The 13,457-nt window shown below is 47.2% G+C and overlaps 1 protein-coding gene across 1 annotated transcript in view; it reads right to left on the bottom strand.

Annotated features, from left to right (window-relative positions):
- Positions 1-13,457, bottom strand: part of ADAP1 (ArfGAP with dual PH domains 1) — a 62,766-nt gene that overhangs the window by 31,646 nt on the left and 17,663 nt on the right. The window contains exon 4 of the mRNA XM_055708845.1: positions 7,774-7,856. Within this exon, the coding sequence (XP_055564820.1) occupies positions 7,774-7,856 (83 nt within the window). The remainder of the gene's footprint in view (positions 1-7,773; positions 7,857-13,457) is intronic.

The following is a 13,457-nucleotide window of genomic DNA, read 5'->3' as shown; positions in this document are numbered from 1 at the left end:
CCTCTTGCAGGGTCTGGGGATCCCACACCAGGCATGCAGCAGGCTTTGCTACCCCCGAAGGACAGCATTTACCTGGTGACTGCTTCACAAACTCTTCTAACAGCTGCAACGCCACATACACCATGTGAAAGCCCTACTCTTCCTCAGGCAGAGCACCACCATCCCCAAGGACCGCGATGGGAGATGCGCTTCCAGCCTTTCCCAAGACCAACCCTCCCAACATCCCTGCACCACCACATTCTTGTAGTGCTGGGAGGGGCTCCCACCGCCTCTGGCCCTGGCTGATGGGCACGTTCCACCCTCAGGACCACATCCCATCATAGCAGGCTGTAACACAGGCAAACTAAATTGTGTCCATGCCCTCCTCCCCTGCAAAGCCCTCTCCTCACCCCAGCTCCCCTTCCCAGACCCCCAAGGCTGTGCTCTGCTAACAACTGAGGAGGGAGTGCTGCTGGCCAGAAAAGAGGGTTTTTTTTCTAAGAGATTAAAGAACGTAACGGAAATAAGTCAGCCTCTCAGAAACTCTCAACATACCATGATTCAAAAATAAAACCATTAGACTGGACACTTCTCATGTCAGCAATTTGACCTTCTCAAATTTTCTACGCCCTTTTTTTCTTCACCCACATGTGAAAAGCGTGCAAGTAGTAAGTTTGTTAATGCTCTGATTGTATTTTGAAGGTGGGAATTCACTGAAGTTGGCCATTTCCTGCAAAAAAATTCTGATGCAAAAGGACACAAAGCATTTTGTGGGGCAAATCCTGGTCACTTTGCCACAGTCCTGCGCAGCTGTGACCCTGCGGTCTCCCATCTCCTTCCTTCCCTCTCCGTTCTCATCCTCTCTTTTTGTAACCACAGCTCAGAAGACACCGCCTGTCCCTGGCCACCAGCACCGCACCAGCACCATGCAACCGCACCTGCTCTCCCGTGCTTGCAAAGGGGACCGGGACAGTTCAGGCAGCATGAGCTCCCTTCTGCATGAGCATCTCCTTAAAGACCACATGCATGAAGGGCTTAGCAAAGGACACCAGCAGCCCTCTAGCTGATACTTTATTTCTTTGCTCTGGTTGCCTGGCGGACTCCCCCGCGATGCTACGGGCTGTCTGACATGCAATAAAACCTGTGCCCTTTTCAGTTGCCACTAGCACCGGTCTGTCCTCCAGGCGCTGCTCAGCCCTGTAATTCCACAGCCTGCACAGCAGAAGAGCAGAGCTTTGCCTCCGAGGTTGTGAAAAAAAAAACCCAACAACCGAACAGCGGAGCCAGTGTGGGGCTGACACTTGTAGCTCCCACCAGGCAGCTGAACTGGGGTAAGAGACAGCAGCCTATGAGCTCTGTCAGTTAAAATAACTGGGTTTCAACTGCAGCACTGCTCACCGCTTTGTCTGATCGGGCCCAAAATAAACGACATGACATCACCGTGGGTCAGACTGAACTAATAAGGGTATCTTTCTCACGCTGAGAAAGAACGTATTTACGTCCCGTGCAATGTCTCCAGTGCTTTGCAGCCACAGCTCCCTCCAACTGTGCAAGTGCAGGGGAAAATGAATTCAGATTGCTGCCCGAATTATGCAAGAGCCACATGGAATGGAAAGTGCATATTAACAGATTTTACTATTTTAGGGTATTCTTTCATGTCTCATAATTTATTTTGCCATCATATTTGCAGACAAATACAAAATAACGTATAAGCCAAGTAATCTTTGGGGTGCTGACAGAAGATAGTAGGAGCAAACAGGCACTTCCAGACAACTGCTACCCTTTGTAACTACCTGGGGAAACCTAGAACTCATCTGAATAATGACTATAAGATCTAGTCCATAGTGTTATAAATACAGGAATACAAACCAGAAGAGGCTAAAGCCCCAGTCATCTTCAGCTTTGCTAATATGCCCAAAATCTTGCCTGTATCTTCTAGCTTTCTCAGCTGCTCCAGTGGAAGCTGCAGTAACACCACACTCGGCAGCACAACCAGCCATCCCACCCAGCTATAGAACTACCAATCAAATAATCAAAGACTCCTCCAATCTCCACTCCCAAGCACAGGGTTTAAAACTTCAGCTAGTGTAAACCTGAATTCCTTCGCCACTTTTATGGGACCTACGACAATTTACATCAGCTCAGGAGCTCCAGCCTCCTATGACTGAAGAATGAAAGCAGTGATGCTTGTTGGCATTTATTATCCTATGTGGACAGGCTGGGACAGTCAGGATCATTCAGCCTGGAGAAGAGCAGGCTCCAGGGAGACCTCCCAGCAGCTTCCAGTGCCTAAAGGGGCCCACAGGAAAGCTGGGGAGGGGCTTTTGACATGGGCTTTTACTGCTAGGACAAGGGGGACAGCTTTAAGCTGAAAGAGGGAAGATTTAGATTAAATATCAGGAAGAAATTCTTTACTGTGAGGGTGGTGAGGCACTGGCACAGGCTGCCCAGAGCAGCTGTGGGTGCCCCATCCCTGGCAGTGCTCAAGGCCAGGCTGGATGGGGCTGGGAGCACCCTGGGCTGGTGGAAGGTGTCCCTGCCCGTGGCAGGGGGTTGGAACTCGATGCTTTTTAAGGTCCCTTCCAACCCAAACCATTCTATAATCTTTCTCCCCTGTAAATGATGCATCCCCATCCTGAATACAAACTGAATGTCTCAACATCAAAGACATGCAACAGCATCTGCCATGAGCAAGGGAGAACTGCTGTTCCCCAGCCCTGCTGCAGGGGAATCGTACCAGCGTGCAGAGCTGGCAGCAGCACTTTATAGCAGCTGTACCCTGCTGTGAATCTTCTCCTGCTCGTGACTGCTCTTCCACCATTTGATAAATTAAGAGTAATAGGGTTTACTGGCCTATTTATAGGAAACACAAGAAAGCAGCATTAACAGTGAAGTTGCAGAAAGCTGCATTTGATGATGATGCTGTTTGTGCCCGGTTTACCCCACACCTTGCTGGAAAGCGCCTACACACCCTGGTCTAAGAGCATACAAATCATTGCTGAACTACCTCAGGCCACGCTTCCAAGGAAAGGGTGGCAACTGCTTTTGCCCAGCCTGGCATCCCTGTCTGTTGCTGGAGATACCCACCAGCCCCCTGCGACTGCATCAGCCACATCCATCCCACGGACAGGTGCCTCCACAGCCCTCACAGTGAAGTTAAGCCATTTTTCCTGACAAGCATTAAGAGATTAAATGCTTGGCATGAAGAGCTCTCCCATTTCACTTGCTAATATTAAAGCAAAAACCCAAAGACGTGTTATCCCTGCCCACAACCCCTCCCAGGCTGGGCTTCAGCTCATCCCAGGGCACCAATTCCTCCTGGCACCCTGGCAGTAACCAGACAGGTCCATCAGGAGCCAAACAAAGTTCAAGGAGCAAACAGCTCCCTTTTGCTCTCTCTCGGCCACATTCCCTCGTCTGTGGCCTGAGATGCATTACAGCAGCTGCGCCTCAACCAGTTTATAACATCACAGTGCTCCAGCCTTGCAAATCCTGTTCCCTTTTGCTTCCTCCATACCTCCCTTGGTTAAAATAAACCCATTAGATTAAGAGCAATCAAAAGCACCCAAATGAATTAACTTCCAGCAGGACTTTTGGGAAGAATTGCCCTAGCTGCTGCCTATCAACAGTGGAGGAAAATGTGCCAGCTTTGTAAAATTGATAAACACCTTCTCAAAAATTATCAAATCTTTCAATTGCCTTGAGATCCAGATCCGGACTTTGATGGCAGTTACAATCATCCTCTGTTTCTAAGAGAATTCAGCATCCGTGCCCCATAAAACTCCATTAAAAGGGAGAATTATCTGGACACTGACAGTAGTTTAGCCAGTTCATTTATCAGAAGGGATAAAGCCAACCTGAAACACATTAATGTGAGGGTCTTGCAACTGGTATTATTCTGTGCTGCTGTGCAACAAACGTATCGCTAGTGGAAGGGACATAGACCATGGCATTAATCAGGATTGCTGGGGTGTGAATAATGTTTTGCTTCATAAAGTCTGGCTAGGGCAAACAAATAATTTAGCGCTCATACTATAGCTGAATTAAGAGCTCACATGCATAAAAGGATGTATCTAAGAACCGACAGTAGATCACCAAAACATTTAATCACTGTTGTACTAATCTCCTTGCACTATCTGAACTCAGGCTGACTCCTCACACTAAAATCAATGGTGCTAATATACTCATTAACGATGGCTTTTTTGGAGGAATGAAATCATCAGAGTTCAAATAACTAACTGGGGGCAGAGGAGCTGAAAGCTGTGAATAGCGTGTGGGCTTGTGCACCAAGGCTTCCTGGGGGAGCAAGAAACTCTCTAAAAATTCCCTTACAAAAGATTCCGTTGCAATCTCCCAGCCAGGGTAAGTGGCTGTGACTACACGTGGAACAGCACGTCCCTGAGAGGGGACACTTGATGGAGACTGAACCAAGAGCCACGGACCTACAGCCACGGCTCCTCGCCAGCTCCAGTGCTCAGCCCTGCTCACAGCGGGGATTCCTGCACGGGCAGTGTCTTTGCTTCCCAATCCTGGTTCCGCCGCCTCGACTCGCTCTCTGTCTCTCAAGGCAGACAGGCATTTCCCATCGGAGCAGGGGCTATGCAAGACCTTTTGGGTAGCTCTTGCCTTTGCATCCCACACCACCCCTAACTTGTACCCTTCACCAGCAGCTGAAGAGTTTGCTGCATCCTCCTGCCAGGCTTCCCTGCGTGGCTATCTCAGCTCTGACCTGCACATCTGACACTCCTGTTGTGAGATTCATTTCTTCTGAGTCTGTCAGCTTGGCTGTGATAGCTTCTGCCTGGCATCTACAGGCTCCAGACAGCCTCTCCCCAAAGGATTTTCTGAAAGACACTGAATTTCTGGCCAGGGTTTCATCAGGCTGCCTGGAAAAGGATGTTGCTCAAAACTACTCAAAGATAGCATTTTCTTATTTTTTATGCAATTATTGAACAAATATCAGAATGCAAAATTGCCCCTGGGATTGGAAAATGGAATTAAATCTTCCAACAAACACGAGAAAATGGAAACCAATGTCTCTATTAGCAACAAAATGTTTCATGCTCAGAAACTGGTAATCTTAACACCCCTCCAGGGAATTCAGAACGGCGAGGAAAAAATGGTATAAAACAGCATTAGAAAGAAAGAGAGATATACATACATTCAAGTGAGACACAATGGACATGAGATGGGCAGGAGGGCGTCCTTGTGTCAGTCCCACCTCAGTGCATTCACAGGCAGTTCAGGAGGTTATGGGTGGAAAATAACGGCCACGACCCTCTGCAGTTCCCCTGAGCCTGGCACAGTTAGGCACAGGGGGTCACCCCTCGGCAGGGTGCACCCCCAAGCCGCTGCTGCAGCCACGAAGCTGTACTGACCCCAGCAAGGGTGAGAAGGGCAGAGCCGGGACACGTGGTGGGGCTGAGCTGCTTCTGCAAGCACCAGGCTCCAGCCTGTCTCGGAGGGCTCATGGACAGCGCAGCTCAGATCAGCTTTGATGGCACTGGCAACTACCAGCTGGGCAAACTGGTGGTCCAGCACTGCGTATGAGACAATGATGAAACAGCCCCATTTCACCCCAGCAATATGAGAACCGTCCCAACGCACACAGGAACATCTCTGTCAGAGACGTGGTTTAGTAGCAGACTCGGTGATGTTAGGTTAACGTTTGGGTCGATGACCTTAAGGGTCTTTTTCAATCTAAATGACTCTATGATCTCCATCATACTGCTTCCCTACAGGACACAGGGTTTTCCCTGGGCTCCCTTCTCAAGCCACAGCCCTGGGAAACAACCCACTGCCGGCCCAACAGCCCAAGAGCTGAAAAAAGCATCACCAACCCAGTCACATCACGCGGTCCAGAAGAAGGAGCACCATTTGGCACGGGGTGAAGTAATGGCATGAGCTACACCTGGGGGCTGTTACACTTCAGCAGAAGGGAAAAGCTGGCACTGGAAGTTTGGTGTGTGTCCCCAGCTTTGTTTTGTTGTAACACCAACCTGGCTATCCTAAGGAGGAGTCACCTGGCCAAAGCTCCCCTTTGAATTTACTGTCCAGAAGAAGCAACAAGTGACATCCCAATTGCACAGGTCATTTCCACGGCTCCTGTGCTGGATTTTAATGACAGTACAATTCTCAACAACAATGTACAACCTAAAAGCACTGACATGCAACCTACATGATGCCCACCAGCCTGCATTCCCTTCCCCTCCTCCTCCCGAGAGCACTGTTCATTTTAAATGGCTCACCCTCTTCTCTTCTGCACTTCATGGCTTTTGAACTTCAAAGAGAGAGGAGAAATCCCTATCGCTTCACCATGCAGTTGAATATTATGCAGCCACACCACCAAAGAACACCTACAAAATACGTTGCTAAAATAAACTCCATTTGAACTCTTCCCATAATATCTTTCAGAAAGCTCAGAACACGCTTCCCTTCTGCCCACGCAGCACTGAAGCACCTACTTCACTTTAACCAGGTACACGCTCTTCTGGGGAGTCGAAAGGACTAATCATGTGCTTAAAATCAGGCATTTGTCTGAAGTGCCTAGGTGAATCTCAGCTTTTATAACTAGAAGTTGCATGGTACAAATTGGAAGCATTATTCCTGGGTGAACATTATACACACATTGCCAGATATATCCCAAAATTATCTAAGAAATCAAACTATTTATTGTTAATAGAATGTGTCCAACTCCAGCAGACCACTTTGAAAATCTAAAATAAAAAAGTGCACAATGTACTATATATGAATACGGATTCCCCACACACTATGTGCATGCCTCATGTACACAACATAGCAGAGCAGAAATGCTCTAAACATTAATTGAGAATATACAACATAAGATTTTAATTGTGGTTTTAATAAAAGCAAACTGCTGGAGCTACCTGCTTATCATTAGTCTTGAGAAGCAGCACGAAAATAATATTTTAACCTTTAATATGTAACATGGTCTTTGCTAATAAAATTATCCCAGAGTCATCAAAGCACATAGCTGGTGTCAACTACTTAATATGCAAAATAAATTAAATGCCACTTACATATAGCAAAGAAACAACCAGCTAATTTCATGCACTTGCATGCTGGTCCTTACACCGGTGCAGCCATGTCAGACACGGCCAAGCCCTGCATCTTCTCTTCAGATCCTGCTCTTCTGCAAGAAAATCACCCGACCCACTGCTCCGCAACCCACCCCCTTGCAAGGCCACCGCCGCTCTGCCCATCGTGCTGGGAGGCCTGAAACAAGCTCTGTCACACATGCTGTGTCTTTGCAATTGCAAAACACTGCCCATTCATTGTACCACAAGGAGACCTGTTCCTACTGATGACGCTTGACATCTGGTGGAAAGACAGTCCGAGGGATTTGGGAAGAGCGGGGTGCACCCATCCACCGATAACCAAACCATGCTAACAATCCTCCTGCCCCGCGCCAAAGCCAAGTTCACCTCGGTGAGAAAAACACCTGTATCTCCGTTCCCACCCAGCTTTGTGCCTCCTGCTACCAGAAATGAACTTGCTGGTACTTTATCCGACTTGCTGTTGGTGAACAGCCCATGGAAGTCAACAGAAAGACTCTTTGATAACCCATTTATTTCCATCGGGTATTAAAATTCCCAATATTCCCAACAAAATACAGGGAACATCAGGAGGGATCTTTCCCAAAAGGCCACACTTTCTCCTCCTACTTACGACATACAAGCAGTAATCACTATAAAGAACATATAAACAGAGGCAAAAAAAAAAGGAAGGTGCTGGACATCAAAAAACTTATCTGCCAAGAGAGTCTTTCACTACCTGCAGAATAAGGCTCCTGCTTCTCGCTGTGAATGAACTCTTTTCGTTCGTATTTGGCTCTGATCCACTGTTCCCGCAGCAGTCTGGAAAGGAAAAAAAAAAAAACAACAGAGAAAAGGAAACATGGTCCAAGATACACTACGGAAGAATCCAAAATCATTAATTCTTCAAACCAAACACAAGTGAGATTTAAAAGCCATCCAAAAATTGCATTGTACAGTCCGGAGTCACGGGTTTCTTCTGTTTACTGTTAGACAGCAATAAATCATCTCCTTCTGCATACAGTCTTACTGGAAACTTATTAAATCAAATTTACAGATTTAGCAGAATAGCCCCATTCCCACCCACCCAATCAGCCTCACTTTATGAACAATTTTAAACCAAATTTCCCTCAGGCTGCATTCTTCAGTAAATGAGATCAGTAAACGAAAAAAACCCAACAAACTACATATAAAAGAAAAATCCTTGCCCTGAAGCTATCACTGCGGGAGCAGAAATTGGGAATGCCCGGTCCATGCATGCACACCATGGCCTTCTAGCAGGCAAAGCTGCAGAGATACTGTCTCCTTGCCACGCGTGGGCAGCTGTTTTAAAAACAAAACTGTGATATGAGAGGTTAAAATTTTACTTGTGATGAGGAGGGGAAGCCCAGCCCAAGGGTGGGTAACCGGCGTGCTCCGGTGACCGTGGAGCTCGCTGCAGGGTGTCACATGCCTCCCAGGAACAACAGGAACCGAAGGGAGAGGTGACCTCCACAGGGACATAGGACAGTCATATCCCAGGCCCCAGCCAACCTCTTGGAAGGAACTGGGGTGTGAAAAAGCCTCAAAAAGAGCAGAAGAACGTGGCTGTGCAAGGAGACGAAGGCTGAGCCCCGTGGAACAGGGAGCCCAAACAGCAGAGGGTGGTGAGAACCCGCCTGGCACAGCTCCTCCAAACCCGTAAAGCCTGAGGAAGAAATCCACGGTGCGTGGCAAAAAACATGCCTATTACAAAGGCCTTTACGTTGCATGCTGAAAATGATACCTATGATTTATACCCCGAGACCTTAACTTGCAAAAAGGAAAAAATATCCCAAAGATGACAAATAATTTTTTTTTGCTATTTTTACCTGAAGTGCTGGAACTAATGAAGGTGTTCAGATCTAGAATGTGCTCGAAATTGCTTCGAACCATTTTTAACTGCACTTAGTTCTTAATTGCCTTAGAACCTCAAATAGCCCAAGCAGGCAGCAACCACACGCAGAAGTAAAGGCATGTGTCATTCCAGCCCTGCAGCAGGCATTTCAAAGTGGCCTGCACTGATGAGAGTAAAAGATCCCCCAGCACTGGGCATGCTCCGTAAAACCCATCACGCTCCAACACACCAGCCTCTCCACCAATTAAAACTGTTGATATGCTTAATTACCTTTTCTTTTTTACTGACTATGCAAGTTTAATGCTATCTTTTCAGCAGACACATTCCAGAAATGCTGGAAGAAGATAAGCGTACTAACATCGCTGATGAAAATTCATCTGCCGGTACAGCAAACACATTCATTGAATCTGCAAGACATTATTCAATGAGAACTGTGGCTGTAATCAGCTTCCTGGCAGTAAAGGAGGAAATAATTACATCTATTTTGTCCCAGCCATTGTTTCATCTCCTTGGTTGGGGCACCAGCCTCCTCCCGCGAGGCTTGGGGAGCACCGCAGCTTCCCCGCACCCAAAACTCAACTGTGAGCTTCTGCTGTAGCAGAAATAATGCACCAGCTCTGCCTTTCCCCCTTCTGTTCCTGTTTTCATGGCTGATCTTTAGTTGTTACACACACATCTGCAAGTTTGACTGTGAACTCTTAAGATGAACACCCAAATCCCTTCTGTTGTCACCCTGCGCTACGCTCTGGTTTGGGTACAACCCATCTTCAGCTCATCACTGGAGGTTCAGATGCATTTTGTGTGCAAGGGGGCTCTTCTGGGTTGAGCGGGATGCTCCTTCTGGATCTGATATCCATAACAAAGCAGCCTGCAAACACGGAAGACTGATAACCCAAAAGGTAGCACTTAATTGCCTGTTTCTATACTTCTGCCGCTCATCAACAAAGCTACCAGAATTTAATCATGAAATTAACGCAAATACTTCAGATTTGTTACCCTTCTTGCAATTTTTCCAGCCCAGCTGTTGCAGACAGCTTGTTATCACTGTAGCCAAACTTGGACCTTTCCAACAAGACAATTAGGGAATTAACTAGAGGGAAGAAAATTCACACTACCCTCGGCTCCAGCTGACTTCAGTGGATTCAGCAGGAGCTGCAGCTGTTCCGAGTCTCCGAGACTCAGCCTTCCAGCACGAATGTTTAAATACAGTATAAATTAAGGTTCATGCGCAGCAGTGGGAAAACACTCTGCTGTATAATGCAGATAGTACAGCAGATACACTCTGCTGGTCTCACGCCTTAGGGAACACCGCGTGGCAATGACTGATTTCCCGGGACGCTGTCAGCAGCAGTGGCTCAGTATCTTTACAGCTTCTGTGCAAAGAAAGCGCTAACGGGGCAGTCGGGAGGCACCTCGCCCAAAGGGGTATCCCCAAGAAGCTGCAAAATGCTCTCCATAACCTCTCCCAGAATTTGGGCCAGAACACGAGTGGCTTTGATGGCAACTCCCACAGCTGACAGGGCTCCAGACGCGCCACGTTCCCAGCCCCCAGCAAGCACTTTCTAACAGCTCACGTGTTCTTCCCCTTCCTTCATCATCACAAAGCCAAGCTTTTCCAGTAGTAATTTCCCCCAAACCAAGACAGACCAAGAGCAGCCCATGGCTAGGACAACTCAGTGCAAGGCCAGTAGCTGCAGTTTGTGCTCCGGGGGTTATTTATAGAAAGCAGAACTACTTCAGCAAAAGAAATTGAAACAAAAATCCCCAATGAGGACAGCGAGGAGTTCAGCATCTCTCTGCAATACAGCAGAGAAGTCAAGCAGGGACTTGACCACACTCAGTCTCATGGACGGGAGGCAATCCTGCCATAAAGAGCTGCTTTTGAGTCTGGCATTAAACCCTGGTTTGACTGGCACAGCTCGGATGACTTTAAACAGGAGCAGGAATTTGCCCTGTTACCTATGGAATCTGAGAGCAATCAGAGGGCAGGGATCATCCAGAGGTCCCTCAAGCCATACAGGCCTTTCCACCATTTTCTGTGGACTTCAGACCTGATCTCCATTTCATTTTAAGTATGCCTTCAGGGCCTTTTAAACATCTGCTGCTGTGTTTTTGCTGAAATGCATTTTTCCTGAGGTGAATATGTACGTAAATAACCCGAGGTGGCCATCCTATGACGAATACAGGACCCTCCATCCAAACCCCACCTTTGATTTCAACAGGAGTTCTGAAAGGACTACATAGCAACAGCCTTGTGGTATTTTATTGCATTTCTGGTGATGGGATAAAGTATCAAACGCACCATTCGTGTTTGTTAGGAAAATATTAAGTGCACCATTCCTAAACTGCAGAGATGCACAGCTTTCGGGATCAACTCCAAAAGCTTTAACAGCCCACCTAAAGTCTGGCAAGCTGCTGGTTACAGGGAATGTGTCATTTTTGGCAATTAGAACAGAAAGGTCTTTGTAATTACCAAGATAAAAACTTGGGAGCAAAGGGAAAAAAAGAAACAACCACCAAAAACAAAAACCCTGAGGGAAAACCCCATTTCCAACAGAATAAGGGAAAATTTGTCCCCCGAATGGAACAGGACTGGGCTGCACTGGGGGGGGCAGCAGGTCTAGAGGCTGACAAAGCACCACCAACACCAAGAGCTCCAACTCTCATTTCCTCGCTTGGCCACCCCCATGAACACCAGCGCTCTGCCAAAGGGCCAGCCAAGGTGGTCTCGGAAACAGCCCACAGAGCAGATTTATCTTTGTCCCACATACTCAAAGCCTGCAGCAACAAACACCATGAGAAAAGCTGTTCAAGAAGTTTAATATCAAACTGTGGCCACATGGATTCATTGCGCTCCGCGGAGGAGTGCTGGCCAGCCAAAATTATGGGTGACAAAGAATTGGAGACTAAGACCCTCACCTGGGCTGGCTTTCCTGGGACGCACTATGGTGCACGCACCACAGACACCACAAGGCTGCTATGGCTTTTGGAGACATACTACAGACAGAACGCCCCAGCCAGAGGTGAAAGTGGCCCAAAAGACATCAAACACCATCCGCTACCACCCCCTGATTGCATCTTTCTGAGCCACCATCAAGTCCAACAAAGACAAAAGAAACGAATGTCATCCAGGAATGCCGTTTCCAAACCCCACATTTGTAGCTTCTGGAATTTGTCAGAGGTTTTTCCAGAAAAAAAAAAAACAATCTGCTTTCCACAGGCAGCTCTGTGGACACAGCTACGCCAAGTTTCTGTCAAACAAGTGTTTTAATGAAATTTTAAGTCCGAGTCCAAATTTTTGCTCAGACTGCAAGGAGAGCCACTGCAGCATAGACTAAAAGCCTGTCTAGCTTCACACTCTGCCTCCACATCTTTTCCTATCTGGTAAGTCCTCGCTGTGAGGACTTGCTTTTAAACGGCTTTGTGGAGGTACGGGACAGCTGTGGAGCTTCTTCTAGGTGCTGTGTGCATTACCCTGGCTTGCAGAGCCCCTGGAGCCATGTGCCATCCAACCCCCACAAGACCCATGGCCAACAGCAAACTTCTGGAGAAAAGCAAAAAACCTGGGGTTTTTACTACAGAGGCATCCGAATTTTGCATTATGGATGTGAAGAAGTTAAAACTGAATTTCAGTATGCAAAATCATAACACGCTCAATTAAAATGCGAACTGGTTCCTTTTTCGTTTGGTTGTTTTACATGCACGGTCCAGTTCACCACAACGCTATTTTTCAGAATGGTTAAACACAGATTAAAAACATGTAGGAAGCAGTGCTGGGATGGTACTATCTTAACCTTGCAGCAATTTCCTTTGGAAATTGAAGGAATCAACATAAATTAACAGGCTTACAAGCTAACAACAAAGAGAAAACGAATGAGAAGCAGGGAAGGCACCACAGGCAGTTGGGACCGAAGGAGCGGGCAGGTCTTGGGTACTTGGCCGATGGCAGGGCGATGCTCAGGCAGAGACTTTCCAAGCCTGAGTGCCCAGTTTGAGCTGCCACAGGAGGCTCCACCACTTGGGAACTGATGAGTAGCCACTCCGAGAGGCCACGCTGCAGCACCTGAAGCTTTTCATCTGAGACACCAGTCACTTTTGAAAGCCACGGATGTTAAATCTGAAGACCCTTAATAATAAGCAAGAGCCTGAGCAAAACACTCAACTTTATCCTTCTGGCCATTAAGCGTTAAAGCAGTTTATCTATAAAGTACCATCAAAAAAAAAGAGGTGACAGAGGAAGAGAAGACCAAGTGAGAACTTTTTATCCTTGACCATCATCATGCCCTGTGCATGGAAGGGGAGGGGGCCAGGCTGACTTTCAGACACCAGGCTGAGGTGGTGAGCTTGGTAGCTCCTCTACCAAATGAGCCAAACTTTAAGTAAAGTAAGAAAAAAAAAAATTCCAGGGATTTACTTAGCATTTTTCTCTGTGCACATTTTAATCGTACCGTAATACAAGCCACTTCTGCTAATAACTGTTCTTTTCCAGATAACTGTATAGATGACTCCTCAAGATGTGAGCCTCACTGGCGTACATCCTCTCTCTG

This window comes from Falco cherrug, chromosome 4 (assembly GCF_023634085.1).
Source record: "Falco cherrug isolate bFalChe1 chromosome 4, bFalChe1.pri, whole genome shotgun sequence".
In the NCBI taxonomy this organism is placed as follows: Eukaryota; Metazoa; Chordata; class Aves; order Falconiformes; family Falconidae; genus Falco; species Falco cherrug.
Note: the sequence above shows the minus strand (reverse complement) of the source record. Positions and strands in the feature narration are given on the sequence as shown.